Consider the following 15,410-nt stretch of genomic DNA (forward strand, 5'->3'; position numbering starts at 1 on the left):
GTCCGACCCCTGGCTTTGACAACTTTCCCATAAGATAAATGATAAACAAACTTTCGCGTAACACTAAAGGCAATGATTATATTTGAAATTCCTTTATTTAAAATTTCGCGTAAGGTGGCCAAACCTGTATCGAACAAGGTGTTGTCAATACCGCTGTATTATGTTGTTTTCCGACGCGCTTTTTGTGGGAAAAAACCCCTTGGACGGAAGTGTCGCGCGAGCTATAGAAAAACATTTAAAAAAAGGTTTCTGAGCATTATATCTCGGCATCCTGGACGTGTATAATCTTTTCCGTGTCCTCTATTCATTGGGACATGAGCCTGGTAGCCGAGACTGGTGGTTTGCCCGAGCCCTTGGGGCGCCCAGCCCCCGTCAAAGTTACGTGACGTGAAAGGCCCCTCGTTCCACCATACCCCAAACCCCCACCCTTCCGCGTTTGCGCGCCTATCACACCCAAAAAACCTTTGACGGTTTCAGTTGCCAAGTCTTACCGCGTAATACAATGGGATTGACAGGCCGTATCGGGAACACTCTTCCATGGCCTCCGGCTGCGTTGCCAACTTTGCCATATCTATAAGTTCTGTATCGTCTAACCCATACGACATTCGACACTGCGCCAATGGTTTACAAAAAATCTCTCGTCTAAAATTTTCCCATAGACTCGCGATTGACGCGGGTCTTTTCGGTGGCTGACATTAGCTAAATAAAATCCACACTTAATTTATAACGCGGCAAATAATCCGTATTTCTATCTGAAGCCGTGAACGCCCCGAAAAGCACGCGTGCACTCGTTTCTGTTCCCTGTAATTGACAGAATGATGGATCACCCGTGTCAAATTCGGCTTTTAAACGTATGATTGGTTAAGGCTTATCTGCCAATAAGGGAACTGAGACTCGTACCTTTGCCCTTATTCAAATATAAGGGAACACACTCTTATTGGTCTATCAAGACGAATTTATTTTGCATAAATCGATTTTATTTTAGTTCGCGCGAACAAAATATAGTAAACTACGAAATAACTATGCCTATATATATTTTTTGGTCCTTATTGCGAATTTAAACCAACTGATATTTCGTAAATGAGTTTGTAATATCTTTAACACGTTTTTCATTGAAGCGGTTTTTATTTTTACGTTATAAGGCGCGTTCGGATTCGTCTTTGAAAGCGAGTGTCAGAACCGCTAGACGGAGCTATCCATAACCGCTGTCTGACGTAGCGTGGCGCTTTCTAGATCTCTTTTCTTTTCCTAGTAACTCATCTTTGTACCAACGTGTCTTCTTCTCCGCTACAGTATTACTCGAGCTATATCCAATTTCTGGTTTAGTCTTTAAGCGCATTTTCCCGGACACTCTGTCACGTAGCTTTCACATTATTCCCTTTGATAATTTCCGAACCCGGGGAAAGTTTTTATCGTTAAATTTCAAGATTTGGCGTTTGAGAAGTCAGATATGGTATTTTGTTTGCTAATTTCTTGATTTTATTTTCTGAATTGAAAGCGATTAACTAGTTTCGAAAGCTGCTTATCGAAAACCAGTTTTCTATAATTCAACTAATATCAAAAGTTCATAGAAATAGCATATATATCTTCGCAGGCTAGAGGAAGATTTTAAATAGCTGTTTTTTTCCTTAAAAATCGACCCACAAGTCACCGTATGTACTATACTCCACCAATGTAAATAAACCATATTTTATAATACTATAATGAAGTATTTATATAGGCACTATTTTATTTTAATTACGCGTACTTAACAGATACAGACTCCAAAGATTACGAGTAATATCATTAGTACAGTCAAAGGTACGGTTACGCTGACCAGGAGACTACCCGAGGTGGTTAGCACGGATTTTGTTGAAACTCGGGGGGTTAAGTAGAAAATTTCCAAAGGGGAAAGTTGCAATGGACTTTTGTTTTCCGATGGCAACCGAAAATGTTTTGACCTCTACATTTAAAAAAGATTTTCTCGGTTACCCGAATTTGGTTAAAATTTAATCAAATTGATCAATTTTACCCAAAAAAAGGTCAAATTTATCTTTTTGTGTAAGTTTTGAAAATATAATTTTTTAAGTAAGTAAGTACCCTGTGAAACCGAGAAAATCTCATGCTTTTCTAAATGGAGATTTTTGTTCTGAGAGATCAAAAACATTTTCAGTTGCCATGGGAAAACTAAAGCCCATTGCAACTTTTCCCTTTGGCAATTTTCATATTACCATAAGGTCTACCTACCCCCCGAGTTTCAACAAAATCGGTGATAACCACCTCGGGTAGTCTCCTTGTGAGCTCCTCGAAAAATTCACGGTACACGTTTTAAGCTAATAACATCAGCTGTCTACTTCATTCCTAAAATAAATATTATATACTTCTGTTAATATCTAAAAGAGAGAGGAAATGACACCTGCGGAAAAAAAATTGTTTCGGTTTAGTATTTATCATTTAATTTTTTGGCGATAACTCTTCTAGATATTCTAGAATTTGAATGTCTCTATTTAACAACAAGTGGGTCAAAAATATAAAAACTATCTCCGTCTCTTTAGGCGGTGCAGGCAGGCAGGGGTTAGATAGGGCGCAATGGCTGTTTTCCGAGAATGATTCATGTTAATGGTGCCCCTAAAAGTCACTGTAAAACACGCTCTTACGTCCGCAGTTCATGCCTCACTCCTAAAAAGATTTAGGTGAGTGGGGAAGCCGCTCATAAAAAAGGCCGCCACTCCAGAAGAAACGACCAATGATAGGGCTCCAATCTTTTACGTTTCTCTTTCCGACGCCACCACACCTCACCTAACGCTTCCTCGACAAGTATCGGGAGGCCGTATTCCACGTCTAACCGCGAATACCGTCACCTAGCCTTTACACGAACTGTCGGGTGACGGGTCCCTTTCCGACGACATAAGAGGCTTCGAGTGGGGGATAGACGCTTACAGCCGCTGAATCCGAGCGATTTAAAGTCCGTAAAGCATTTCGCGCTTTCTATTTGAATGGGCTTTGGATAAACTGGAATTAAGCGCTCCGTCTAACCACCAAACGACGGAAGGTGGTCTTTGCAGGTTTATAGCCTTCGAAGCCTTTCTTAAGAACGACCGAGATAAAGACGTGTCTGTAGGGAGGGAGGGGGGCATTCTTACGACCGTGACAAAGTTGTTCGTACTTTTGAAGATAAGAATCTGCGGTTCTGCGTAATATATTACTCGCGTGTATTTTACGGCAGCCCAGAGTAATTGAGTAAATTAAGAACGTTAAATTTAGATTAATTTTAATCGGATATGTTGTTACTCGTGTAATTTATGTGGCTATTAGTTTCTAGTCGGGCAGGTGAAAATATTATATTATAAAGGTAGAAAATTTATTGACTTTAATAAAAACCGGTAATTTTAATTTTATTCTACTTTTATTCATTAGAAAATAATATTTTTTGTACTTGTATAATACTGTTATTCATTATAAAATGTACTTTTATGTACTTGTACTTTTATTCATTAGAAAATAGTTTTATTTATTAGAAAACATATTTTTATTCAAAAGAAAATTTACTTTTACCAATTAGAAAATATATTTTTATACCAATATTTTCTTTTATTCATTAGAAAATGTACTTTTATCAATTAAAACATATATTTTTTATACCAATGTTTCCTTTTATTCATAAGAAAATGTACTTTTATCAATTAGAAAATATATTTTTTATACCAATATTTTATTTTATTCATTAGAAAATATATTTTTATACCAATGTTTCCTTTTATTCATAAGAAAATATACTTTTATCAATTAGAAAATATATTTTTTATACCAATATTTTCTTTTATTCATTAGAAAATATATTTTTTATACCAATGTTTCCTTTTATTCATAAGAAAATGTACTTTTATCAATTAGAAAATATATTTTTTATACCAATATTTTATGTTATTCATTAGAAAATATATTTTTATACCAATGTTTTCTTTTATTCATTAGAAAATATATTTTTTATGCCAAAGTTTTCTTTTATTCATTAGAAAATATATTTTTTATACCAAAGTTTTCTTTTATTCATTAGAAAATGTACTTTTATCAATTACAACATATATTTTTTATACCAATGTTTTCTTTTATTCATTAGAAAATGTATTATTTATACCAAAGTTTTCTTTTATTCATCAGAAAATAAATTTTTAATACCAATATTTTCTTTTATTCATTAAAAAATATATTTTTATACCAATGTTTTCTTTTATTCATTAGAAAATATATTATTTATACCAATGTTTTCTTTTATTCATTAGAAATTACCATTTATATACTCTTATATATGTTTCATATAATTCTTTAGAAAACTATTATTATTATTAAACTTTTAAAATTGTCAAGGTAAAAATCCAACTATTTTTAAACCATTGTTTTCTTGAGTGTAATTTATATAACGCGAGACACGTATTATTTTCCACCAGTCTCCGTTCTTGTTTAGGGGGGGTAAATACCCGATACGTCGAAAAGAGTCAATAAAGGTGTCATCGTGTTAGTTTTCCATCGGCTGTTTCTTGTCAACGTTAAAACAAACGCAACGCGTAAAAATAAACCCTTGTTCAAACTTAGTCGAGTCACTCAAAAAAGTCGCGCTCGGGCTGACGCGAGAACAATACGCGTTGGTCGTATGACAAGATCGCGCATCCACTGACGTCATCATCAACATCCCCGCTAGGTGATGCCCCTGTCGCTTCTGCAAAAATTATAGGAAGGGGATGTACGCTAGATCTGGATGAATCACTTTTTCGGATTGGGAAAAATATCTCACCCCTAAGTCGTTATACCCTCGGCTTGGCAACCGATGGTCTTCTGGTTAAGCCATTGAACTATTTCGCGTGTTAGTCCAAAGGCACCGATAGGTCGTATACGCGTGTCTTTCGCCAGCCGGAGTAAGGAACGGAATCCCCCTCTAACAAATACGAGCCTTGTAATTGCCATTTTATTTATGGCGACTGGGGATAAAGGTCTAGTCGGAGTCGGATGAAAGTGAAAGAGTTATACATGAAGGGAACTAGCTACCGTTGAGAGGGGAGGAGGGGACATAAACAGGTTGCCGCGATTCGCTTTAGCCGCGTAATAAATTTACTCAAATAGCCCGAGAAATAATTTGACTTTAAACGCGTATCGTGTTTGATTGATCATAAATTTTATTCTTTCCTTTTGACGAACGTGTCATCGTATAAATAAAAAAAACGATATATATTTTTTTAATTTTATTTTGAAAATATCTTAAGCCTAAATGCGTGGGATTTTTGAGAAACGGAAGTGTGTTGTGTGAGGTTGTTTGTGAAGGGGTTTTTTTTTTAAAGAGAATTTTTCGACAGCTGCTCCTAGTTTAGGAGGCTAGATTTTTGGGATTTGTCCCGAAGGAGAGAGAGAGGTTTCATTGGAGCCTTTTTATTTGTTCGGTCCTTATTCGGGAGTAGACACGGCGCTTTCGGCCGGTGTATTCAATGTCCAGACAGTCTCCGTTGGCGTAGCTTCGATTTCCTCCTTTACCCCGATAAAGGAGCAACAATGGATCCAGAACACGCGGGATGTCAGATCTCTTCTGTTTGACTCCGATTCCGGCTCCTGGTGCCCGAATCCACAGTCGGGGAAATATCCACAGCGGATCCCTTATTCGGCTGCTTTTTTTTGTTGTTGCCTTTTCGACTCCGATTATACTTTTTTTTCCCTAGCCCCCCTTTCGCTGCTATCCTACTTTTATCTTCCTCCGCCGAGCTCTGCCTTCTCCGTTCGCTCCCTCCCTTTCGCCACGATATTTCGGACACCCCTTCTCTCGCTCTCTCTCTCTCTGATTTTAGCTCCAACGCGTACTGTATGTTGTTATTACCGCGATCTGCTCGCTGGAGGGACTCCATATTTTTCGTCGGGAGTCGGAGAGCGACGCCTGTCGAATTTGACTGGCAAACCACGGGCTGTCGAAAAAGGTTCGTCTCTTGACTGACAGCGGTCATCGTCGTCACGGTATTGGCCTTCGCGGGGTCACGTGACTCGGCGCCGCCACCCCCCTTCGACGCCGCGTGTGCCTTCCCCCTTTTGATTCCGACGTGGAATTGTATTTCCGACCCCCTCCCTCACCCTCCCCTCTCGACACCAGGCGGCTCTCCCAGCCTTTATTACCGTCGACTGCGCCGCTTTCTCCCCCCCCCCCGTTTTGCACCGAATATCATTATACGCGTATATAGAGACGACGTGAATTCGTCGTTTCGAAGCGAAAAGAAGAACGAATCAGTCACAAATCATTCGTCGTTCGGCCCATAAACTCTTCATTATGAGTTCGTATTTCGGCGGCGGAGGCAATGTGGCCGGCACCAACGCCAATTGGGTCAACGCCAATAATTGTTCGATTCAGGAGGCAACGTTCTTCGGACAGGGCAAAGTGTACGGTCCGGCCGTCTACGACCATCAGGCGGTGTCGGAGGCGCCCTACCACCACCATCACCACCATGGCCATCACCTCGGCCATCACCACCTTCCCGCGCACCAGCAACATCATCTCTCGTTCATCGCCGCCTCGCACCACCAGCACCAGCAAGCGCCCTACTCTCCTCAGCACCAGCGAGTCCATCATCCGAATCACCCTTCTCCTGGCGACGTTCATTTCGAGGACAGATACTCGCCTTACACTCCTCCGCACGCGGCGCCGGTATCTCGACTTCCCGCGATAAACTGCAAAACGGCGCCTTATTCCGTCCCGGAGCAGCAATCAGGCGGTGGCGGCGGAGCTGTAGCGGCATCTTACGGGTCGTTCTACTCCTCTCCTAATGTCCCGTCCACCGCGCTCGTGCAGTTGGCGACTCATTCCACTCATACGGCGGAGACGGGACGAATCGAAGTGAGTCCACCGCGAATTGGCGCCGTTCCCACGCCACCAGCGCTCACTTCTTCTCCAGACGCTGCGGCCGCCAGCTTCCCGGATTGCGAGAGTGTCGCGTTGCAACCGGACAGCGGTCGGAACAGCCACGACTCCAGTCGCGGACATCCGCGCTTCGATATTCGCGCCGCAGCCACCACTACCAGCACCACTCCCGAGAACCCGACCACGAACTCACCCGGACTCGGAGCTTTAGCGTGCAGAAACTCTCCCCCCGCGAATTCACCCTCTTCCACCGCTCAGGACGCTCCAAAAACCAACTTCTATCCGTGGATGAAGTCTTATACGGGTGAGTTTATCTCTCTTTTACTTTCTTTTCTATATCCCTAATCACTCTCGTAATAAGCCTACACTTACGGAGCGAGTTCTGGTCCTGGATAGGTCTACCTGTTTAGCCTGATTAATATTCCGAACCACGAGTTGCTTCGGCGACTCGAACATCCTTACCACCAAGTATTTATATATGCCTACGTGACCCGAAAAAGTTCCGCTCGCACCCCTACTAAAAACTCCGTATGTTGGAACACCATATATTATTCTCTCGTAAGACCCGGTTGATAACACGCGCATGCGCTTTGAACCTACACTCCAAACCTCTTGCCGCCATTTTTAAAACCAATAACTTGCCCTTTCGCCACCAGGGCGAAGATACTTTACGTTGCTGTTGGATTTATTTTCTTTTTTTCCAAATTAATCTTATTTTATTGCTTATTTTAGTTTGAATTACAATATCCCGAGGGGCAGGTCACTTCCTTGATTAACGACGCACCCCTCAAAAGATTAATTCCGATTTAATCGTGATTATTTTGATTAAATTCAATTTAATCACGATTAAGTTGATTAAATCACGTTTAATCATGATTAGAATGTTTAAATCTCGTTTAAATCATGATTAGATTTTCTAATCTTAATTAGATTTTTTAATCTTGATTACCCTGATTTAATCACGATAACCCTGATTTAATCATTTTACTATGATTAAGACGCACCCAAAATGGAAGTGACCTGCCCCTCGCAATATCCCCAGAAAGTTAATATTTTAAAGTTAATTAAAACTATATTTTATTGGTTCCTTTTTCGTTGAAAGGAGACCCTTGCGTGATTATTAATTAACCTCCCATTTATCGTCATCAAATTCCAAAAAATTTAGTATTTTAAAATGCTGTTAAAAAAACGTATTACCCGGAAGCGCTGCGTGTAGAACACTTCTACAGGCGCTTCGTAAGAATAACATTAGTAGGCGTACCCCTGTAATTCAGCTTTACTCTGTACACAGGTTTACGTGACTTTGAACACTTTTATAGGCGTTTGTAGGTCATAAATATATCATGGTACTCAATTTGTCATAATTGAGCTACGATTAACTTGACTTCCTTATTTTATTCCAATTAATTAAGGATTTAAAACAATTTCTAAAATCCAGACTGTAATAAAATATGGCAGAATAGTGCTAGCTTCCACCTCCGGTTCATCCCAGTCGCTTGGGCGGAGCTTCTGCCTTTAGTAACGCAGACTGAGGCCAAACAATATGGCAAGCGCAAGTAGCTATTTGCTCATAAGGTTATTATTTATAGCTTCAACTTAACTATTTATTTAAACAGATCCGTTAATGGCTCATAGTAAAGAACAATGATTATAAATTATTATAAGCCTTTGTAGCAACTCGAACTTAACTAAATTCCGCAAAGCAACTTTTTCTAAACTCTAAGGGGAAAACATTCTATTACAATTTGTGGTATTTCGAATTTGTCTTGTTGAAGTTCGTGTTACCTCAATTAGGGTAAATTAAGTTTACTGCGCGTTATTTAAATAGCGATTTTTCGGTCATAATCTTTAAAATTGAGAGGTTACAACTAAGTTTTAATAAGTTTAGACTGCACTAATACGTAAGCAAATCAACTGAAGCTTTCAAATAATAATAATTTAGAATAATTTCTATTTAAACGTATTTAAATACTCGGAATAATATATTTTCTACACAATATTATTTCGAATGCTTTTTTCTAAATCCAACAGCGAAAAAGTATCTCTGTCATTTATCTACCCGTACATTCTTAATTATAAATTCAAGCCCTCAGTATAATAAGAAATGGTGTATATTTTAAACCCGCCTTTCTCCCCGAAGGCCTATTAAACATGTCGTCCGCGCTCTGGGCCTCGGTGAATGGTAGAATTTCTCTAACCTACAATTATCCCCAGTACCGTATATATACAAGGACCACCGTCAGTAATCAAAATAATAATAGGTACTGTGTTATTTTTTTCCCCTACCCGCGAACAGACACTTGTCAAGGTCAGAAGCGCACTCGTCAAACGTACACTCGCATTCAAACCTTGGAACTGGAAAAAGAGTTCCACTTCAACCGTTACCTGACCCGACGTCGACGAATCGAAATCGCTCACTCGTTGGGACTGACGGAAAGACAGATCAAGATTTGGTTCCAAAATCGTCGAATGAAAGCCAAGAAAGAAACCAATTTGCAATCGGCCGCCTCAAGCACCACTGATGACTGCTCCCCTCCGCCGTGCGCCTACTACGACATTGACAGTCGAACAGACAGTAATTAAACCCTAGAATCGCGCGCCGAAAGTTTCACTAGCGAAAGAAAAATATGAAAAACATCTTATCCGTGACTAAACTACAACGGAATCGACTGCAGTCTTTTGCACGCTCCAAATTTTCACAATCGCGACGCTTTTTGTGCTCAAATACCCTCTGATTCGGGGTGTATCTTGTTATTTTTTTGCTGGTAAAGTTCCATTTCCAAGTTGATTCTTGGGCCCCCTCGCCGCGTCCTTGGGGGAACTCGGGGGACAGCTGGTCCAACGTCCACCGTGTCCGAGGAGGGTAAAAATTATTTATGGCCCTAGAAGAAAGGCATTTCTGGTGTCCATGGACAAAGACGGTGTTCGCGGGAATTCGCGTCCATTTCCGAAATCGTCGATTCTCACCCCGCGTAACCCCCACTAGTTCCAACTGCTCAAAATACTCGGCCATCTATGAACCCTTCTGCCGGTGGTGCCGCGTATCCACGCTGGAACTTGAATTATTTTCTAAAAGATTCCGAAAATTATTTATGACTTTTCGACTTTCCCGCTTTCTATACCAGCCACGATACTTTTTTTCAAAGAAACGTACCCCTCTTTTACAACTTGATGGTTTTACGACCATTTTGGGGCTCTTAGCGAAAGGGTTAAAACGTTTTTCCACCAGGCTTCCCCTTGAATGCCAACCATTTCGAGCAGATAGTCAAGTTTTACAACCTTTTAAGGTTGTAAATGGTTTCCCAAATTGGCTGGGTATAGCTCTCTAGGGTCTAATAGTTTATACGCTCGTGATTTTTCAAGGTTTTCTTTAAGTATTTACGTATTTAATTTTTCAAAATACGGGTATATGGTCAAACAAAATTAAATAAGAATGTAGTTGAAAGCGGCCTGTGAATAACTTCGAATGATCAAAAACGTTATTAGAGAAATAGTTGATTATTTTCCAGTTATACCAAAGCGATACAAAACAAATAACTTTCCTTTTTAATAATGATCGTTTTTAAAGTAACATTCCAAAAGATAAATATTAATAATGTTTAAGAAAGATTTTGCTTAACGCGATAATATATCTTTCGAAAGTGATTGAAATCAAAATCAAAAATTGTGTATATATTAATATTCGTATAAACGGTTTTAAATTTCAAATGAATATTAGTGATAACTATTTAAAAAAAAGAAATTGAAAATGTAGGGATTAAAATTTATACTCCGTATAAATATTTTTGGGAAGATAAATTTTGGGCGAGATAGTTATAGAAAATATAAAATGATTCTAAATATTTGCACAGCGTGAACGTATTTTTCTATCCGAACGAATGTTAGTCGAATATATATATATATAAATCGATCAAAAAAAGCGCGAATCAAAGAACAATTTAATTTAATCGATTTAATAATAATATTCTTTTTCGATCAGTATTACCAGTTTAAGATAACGAACGAACAAAATTGAAAACATAATTTAAATTGTCAAGTTCTAGTCTCGGAGGTTACGATCTTTGTGTTAATATATAATTAATTTTTTTTTGGCAATGTTAAAAATATTTTAAACACCCACGATCTACGTTGTACAGTAAACCCTTTTGTTGGTTTTTGATTCGGTTTTTAACAACAGTTTTTCGATGAAAATAAACCGAAAATTTCGTGAACCGAATTTGTTTTTAAATTTATTTGAATGAAGGGTTAAATTTAGTATCTACTCGTAATCGTTAATGAGGTCTAGTGTATTATAGATTTCTCAGTAGCTACTGCCTTTCATCGCACGCTCCATAACCCTAAAATGGAGAGAGCCGGCATGGGGGGGGGGGGGCTCGTCCGCCATCCCCCCCCCCTACCACCACTTTTCTTCTCTTTCGTCGTCATCCTCCCAAAAATTTGGAGAAAGTCGGGAAGCAAGCTCTTCGCGTTAGCTTGGTTTAGACTCGATGACGTTCGGAGAATCCCCAGTCGGTTCGGCTATTTACATCCCTATTATGAGTGTAATAGTGAATATCTAGTCGACCCCACCCCGATAAGATAGAAAATCGAAAACGGATGGATAGAAATTTGGAGAAAACCCCGAAATTTTTATTTCTCTAGTAGCGAGGTGTCTTTTAGTAACAGGCCCTGAGCCAAAAAAAGGCGCGTAAGAGGAGGGGAGGTGATGGGGGGGGGTAGGAAAGGAGAGCGCGCGGAACATCGCGGAGGGCGGCCATCTTGGATAGCGCTAGTCGCGCCCACCCCCGTGCGCTCCGGCTCCTTGGACGATCCTGGCAGCAGCGCCAGCTAGCGGAGGGCGCCGGGCGACGAGAAGGCCGCCCGGTCGGGGGGGATGGCGTGGTCTCCAGGCTATGTAGGCGCTAAGCCGGCGAGCGAGACAGCTTCGGAAAAAGGCCGCTTTTTCTCAGGTAATTAAAACTCATCCTGCATAATCTTTGGCTCCTTTTGCCGATTTCTTTAAGATCAGCGAGAGTGGAATGGGATAGGTTAAGCTAGGCCTCGGAGCCCTCGCAGTCAGGGCTGCGTTTGATACATATATATCTCTCAGCAGCACGGGCAAATGGCCTCGTTCGGCCGTGGCTCGATATCCCAGTTGCGGGTCTCCCCTCTTCCTTCCTACCTTGACTTATTCCCCAGTGCGATGCTCGGATCAGAAAACGTGTGCCACCGACGAAGCCTTTTACCAACCACCCTAACTCTTCTACGTCTACGAACGAGACCTACCCTCTACAATATCTCTCTCATCCGAATCTCGACACTAAATACGCCCAAGTATGCCATTTTTGTCATTAGCCTGTTTATATTTATCCTTTACGCCCGGTAGCCGTTACTTTATATCCCCTTTTGTTTGGTTTTGCTTACGTTGTTTTTCTTTTGTTAATATTTATTATCAGTCGTATTTTGTCGCGGTGATACAAAAGTACCTTTTATTTTGTATTCGTTTATTGATCGAGGATTCCCGTAACGTTTCGAGAAGAGGCTACTGGTATTCAAGTTTCAAAAATAATTCTTTTTGAACGTCAAAAAAGTGTCAGATCCTCCAAAGTCCAATAATACAGACGTATGCTATACTCTGATATTTTGCATTCCCCCCGCCCCACTCCCCTCCTTGGTTTTCCTCGTTCGTAAGTAGAAGGACCTCTCTCTGATATTATTCGCGGATATATTCAACTGTCCAATGTGACAGAACAGTGCAGGGTTGCTGTCATAGCTAGGCCTAACGAAGCTCGTCTTCGAGGAATATTTTTTTTTATTGTATCTTTTTGATTGTAAGACTTGCTACTCGTGACATTTGAAAAGTTTTGATGGGCGAAATATTTAGGTCTGGTGATGTTTTTTTTTTGGTACGAGTATCAACTCTTAAAGAAGATTTTATTTCGGTATTTTTGGTTATTTTTGGATGTCCTGACTTATTTTGAATTCTAGAAAATTCTAAGGGTATACATATTGTTGTGTTTTTTGTGTCGTGTAATCTTAATTTTATTAACTCAAAATTTCAGCTAGTCTAAGCTTACAAAACTTTTCAGGAACTTCTCAAGTTACGAGATTCTCAATGTTTATAACAGTGGAATGTTTAGGTAAATATACCTCGAGTCACAAAAATAATTCAATTATATTTTTAAACTCTAAAACTCCAAAAATATATGGTTTAATTTTAATATACATATATATATATATATATATCTACATTTTATAGATATATATGTAAATACAAATCAACTAGTATAAATTTACCGTGATACAAATCGACTAGCATAAATAATGTAATACAAATCGACTAGCATAAATACTGTAATATAAATCAACTAGCATAAATACTGTAATACAAATTAACTAGCATAAATACTGTAATACAAATTAACTAGCATAAATACTGTAATACAAATTAACTAGAATAAATACTATAATACAAATTAACTAGCATAAATACTGTAATACAAATTAACTAGCATAAATACTGTAATACAAATTGACTAATATAAATTTAGTAATTCGAATTGACTAATATAAATATAGTAATACCAATTGACTAATATAAATATAGTAATACCAATTGACTAGCATAAATACTGTAATACAAATTGACTAGCATAAATACTGTAATACAAATTGACTAGCATAAATACCGTAATACAAATTGACTAGCATAAATACTGTAATATAAATTGACTAGCATAAATACTGTTATACAAATCAACTAGCATAAATACTGTAATACAAATCAACTAGCAAAAATACTGTAATACAAATCAACTAGCAAAAATACTTTAATACAAATCAACTAGAATAAATACTGTAATACAAATCCACTAGCATAAATACTAATACAAATCAACTAGCATAATACTGTAATACAAATCAACTAGCATAATACTGTAATACAAATCAACTAGCATATTACTGTAATACAAATCAACTAGCATCAATACTGTAATACAAATCAACTAGCATAAATACTGTAATACAAATCAACTAGCATAAATACTGTAATACAAATCAACTAGCATAAATAGTAATACAAATCAACTAGCATAAATACTAATACAAATCAACTAGCATAAATACTGTAATACAAATCAACTAGCATAAATACTGTAATACAAATCAACTAGCATAAATACTGTAATACAAATCAACTAGCATAAATACTGTAATACAAATCAACTAGCATAAATACTGTAATACAAATCAACTAGCATAAATAGTAATACAAATCAACTAGCATAAATACTGTAATTCAAATCAACTAGCATAAATACTGTAATACAAATCAACTAGCATAAATACTAATACAAATCAACTAGCATAAATACTGTAATACAAATCAACTAGCATAAAAACTGTAATACAAATCAACTAGCATAAATACTGTAATACAAATAAACTAAATAAATATGGTAATAAAAATCAACTCACGTAAAAAATGTAATGAAAACCAATAATTTAATGCAAATCAACTTGCATAAATACCGTAATACAAATTGTCTAGCATAAATACTGTAATACAAATCAACTAGCATAAATACTGTAATACAAATCAACTAGCAAAAATACTGTAATACAAATCAACTAGCATAAATACTGTAATACAAATCAACTAGCATAAATACTGTAATACAAATCAACTAGCATAAATACTAATTCAAATCAACTAGCATAAATACTGTAATACAAATCAACTATCATAAAAACTGTAATACAAATCAACTAGCATAAATACTGTAATACAAATAAACTAAATAAATATGGTAATAAAAATCAACTCACGTAAAAAATGTAATGAAAACCAATATATTAATGCAAATCAACTAAAATAAATACTGACATAATACAAATCAATAAAACTAACATATTTACATTTCTATCCAATCTATTCATCAGCTGTTAATTTAAGAAATGCCCTAATGGTTTTTGATATTTCCCAGTATAAAACATTTTTATATTGTTTTGTTAAAAAAACTAATCTGTCTAATATGACAATATATTTCAATCTACACGTGGCAAAAATAATTGTCAAAGATGGGATAATTTGAAATAATCTTGTTTGTCAGTTAAGTGACATTATCTCCCTAATAGGAATATTATGGATATACTTTTTGAAAGTGAACAGGCTTTGACATTTGCCCTTGTCCTAATTATTCATTTTATAAACGACGGCATTATATTTCAAGGCACTTTTCATTCATTGCGTAGAGTTATATAACTGCTCTGTTATGAAATTAGTAAAATAATAACACGCTGCATATAAAATAATATTTAACATTTGAAAATCATATATGTTTATAGCAGATGCTCTAAATAAGTGGTTATTAAAAATAATAATAATACTATGGGATGCACCGATATTAACAAAGTTATGTATCATAACAGTAGTGTATATGATAAAATCATTGTAAAAGACGGTTCGGTATACTCTCATACCATTTTATTATAATTTTTCATGAAAAAATGGTTGCAAGAGCATATCCGAATTCATTTTACTTGATGCATATTTTATATC

The 15,410-nt window shown here is 37.5% G+C and overlaps 1 protein-coding gene and 1 long non-coding RNA gene across 2 annotated transcripts in view; both read left to right on the forward strand.

The window, feature by feature from the left end:
- LOC149922857 (uncharacterized) overlaps positions 1-15,410 on the forward strand; it is a 301,904-nt gene that overhangs the window by 15,604 nt on the left and 270,890 nt on the right. The gene's annotated exons all lie outside the window — the stretch shown is intronic.
- LOC149922858 (uncharacterized) lies at positions 6,281-9,451 on the forward strand. Its single transcript, XM_090162318.1, has 2 exons — positions 6,281-7,172; positions 9,165-9,451. The coding sequence occupies exons 1-2, from the start codon at positions 6,281-6,283 to the stop codon at positions 9,449-9,451; spliced, it is 1,179 nt and encodes a 392-aa protein (XP_090018444.1).

The sequence above is a fragment of the Leiobunum rupestre genome, chromosome 11, assembly GCF_980474605.1.
Source record: "Leiobunum rupestre chromosome 11, qqLeiRupe1.1.hap1, whole genome shotgun sequence".
NCBI lineage: Eukaryota > Metazoa > Arthropoda > Arachnida > Opiliones > Sclerosomatidae > Leiobunum > Leiobunum rupestre.

Bases quoted from the DNA above. Each gene is read 5' to 3' on its own strand.
- LOC149922858 (XM_090162318.1), top strand. From the start codon at position 6,281: ATGAGTTCGTATTTCGGCGGCGGAGGCAATGTGGCCGGCACCAACGCC. The intron at 7,173-9,164 runs GTGAGTTTATCT...ACCCGCGAACAG, and splicing joins GTGGATGAAGTCTTATACGG to ACACTTGTCAAGGTCAGAAG.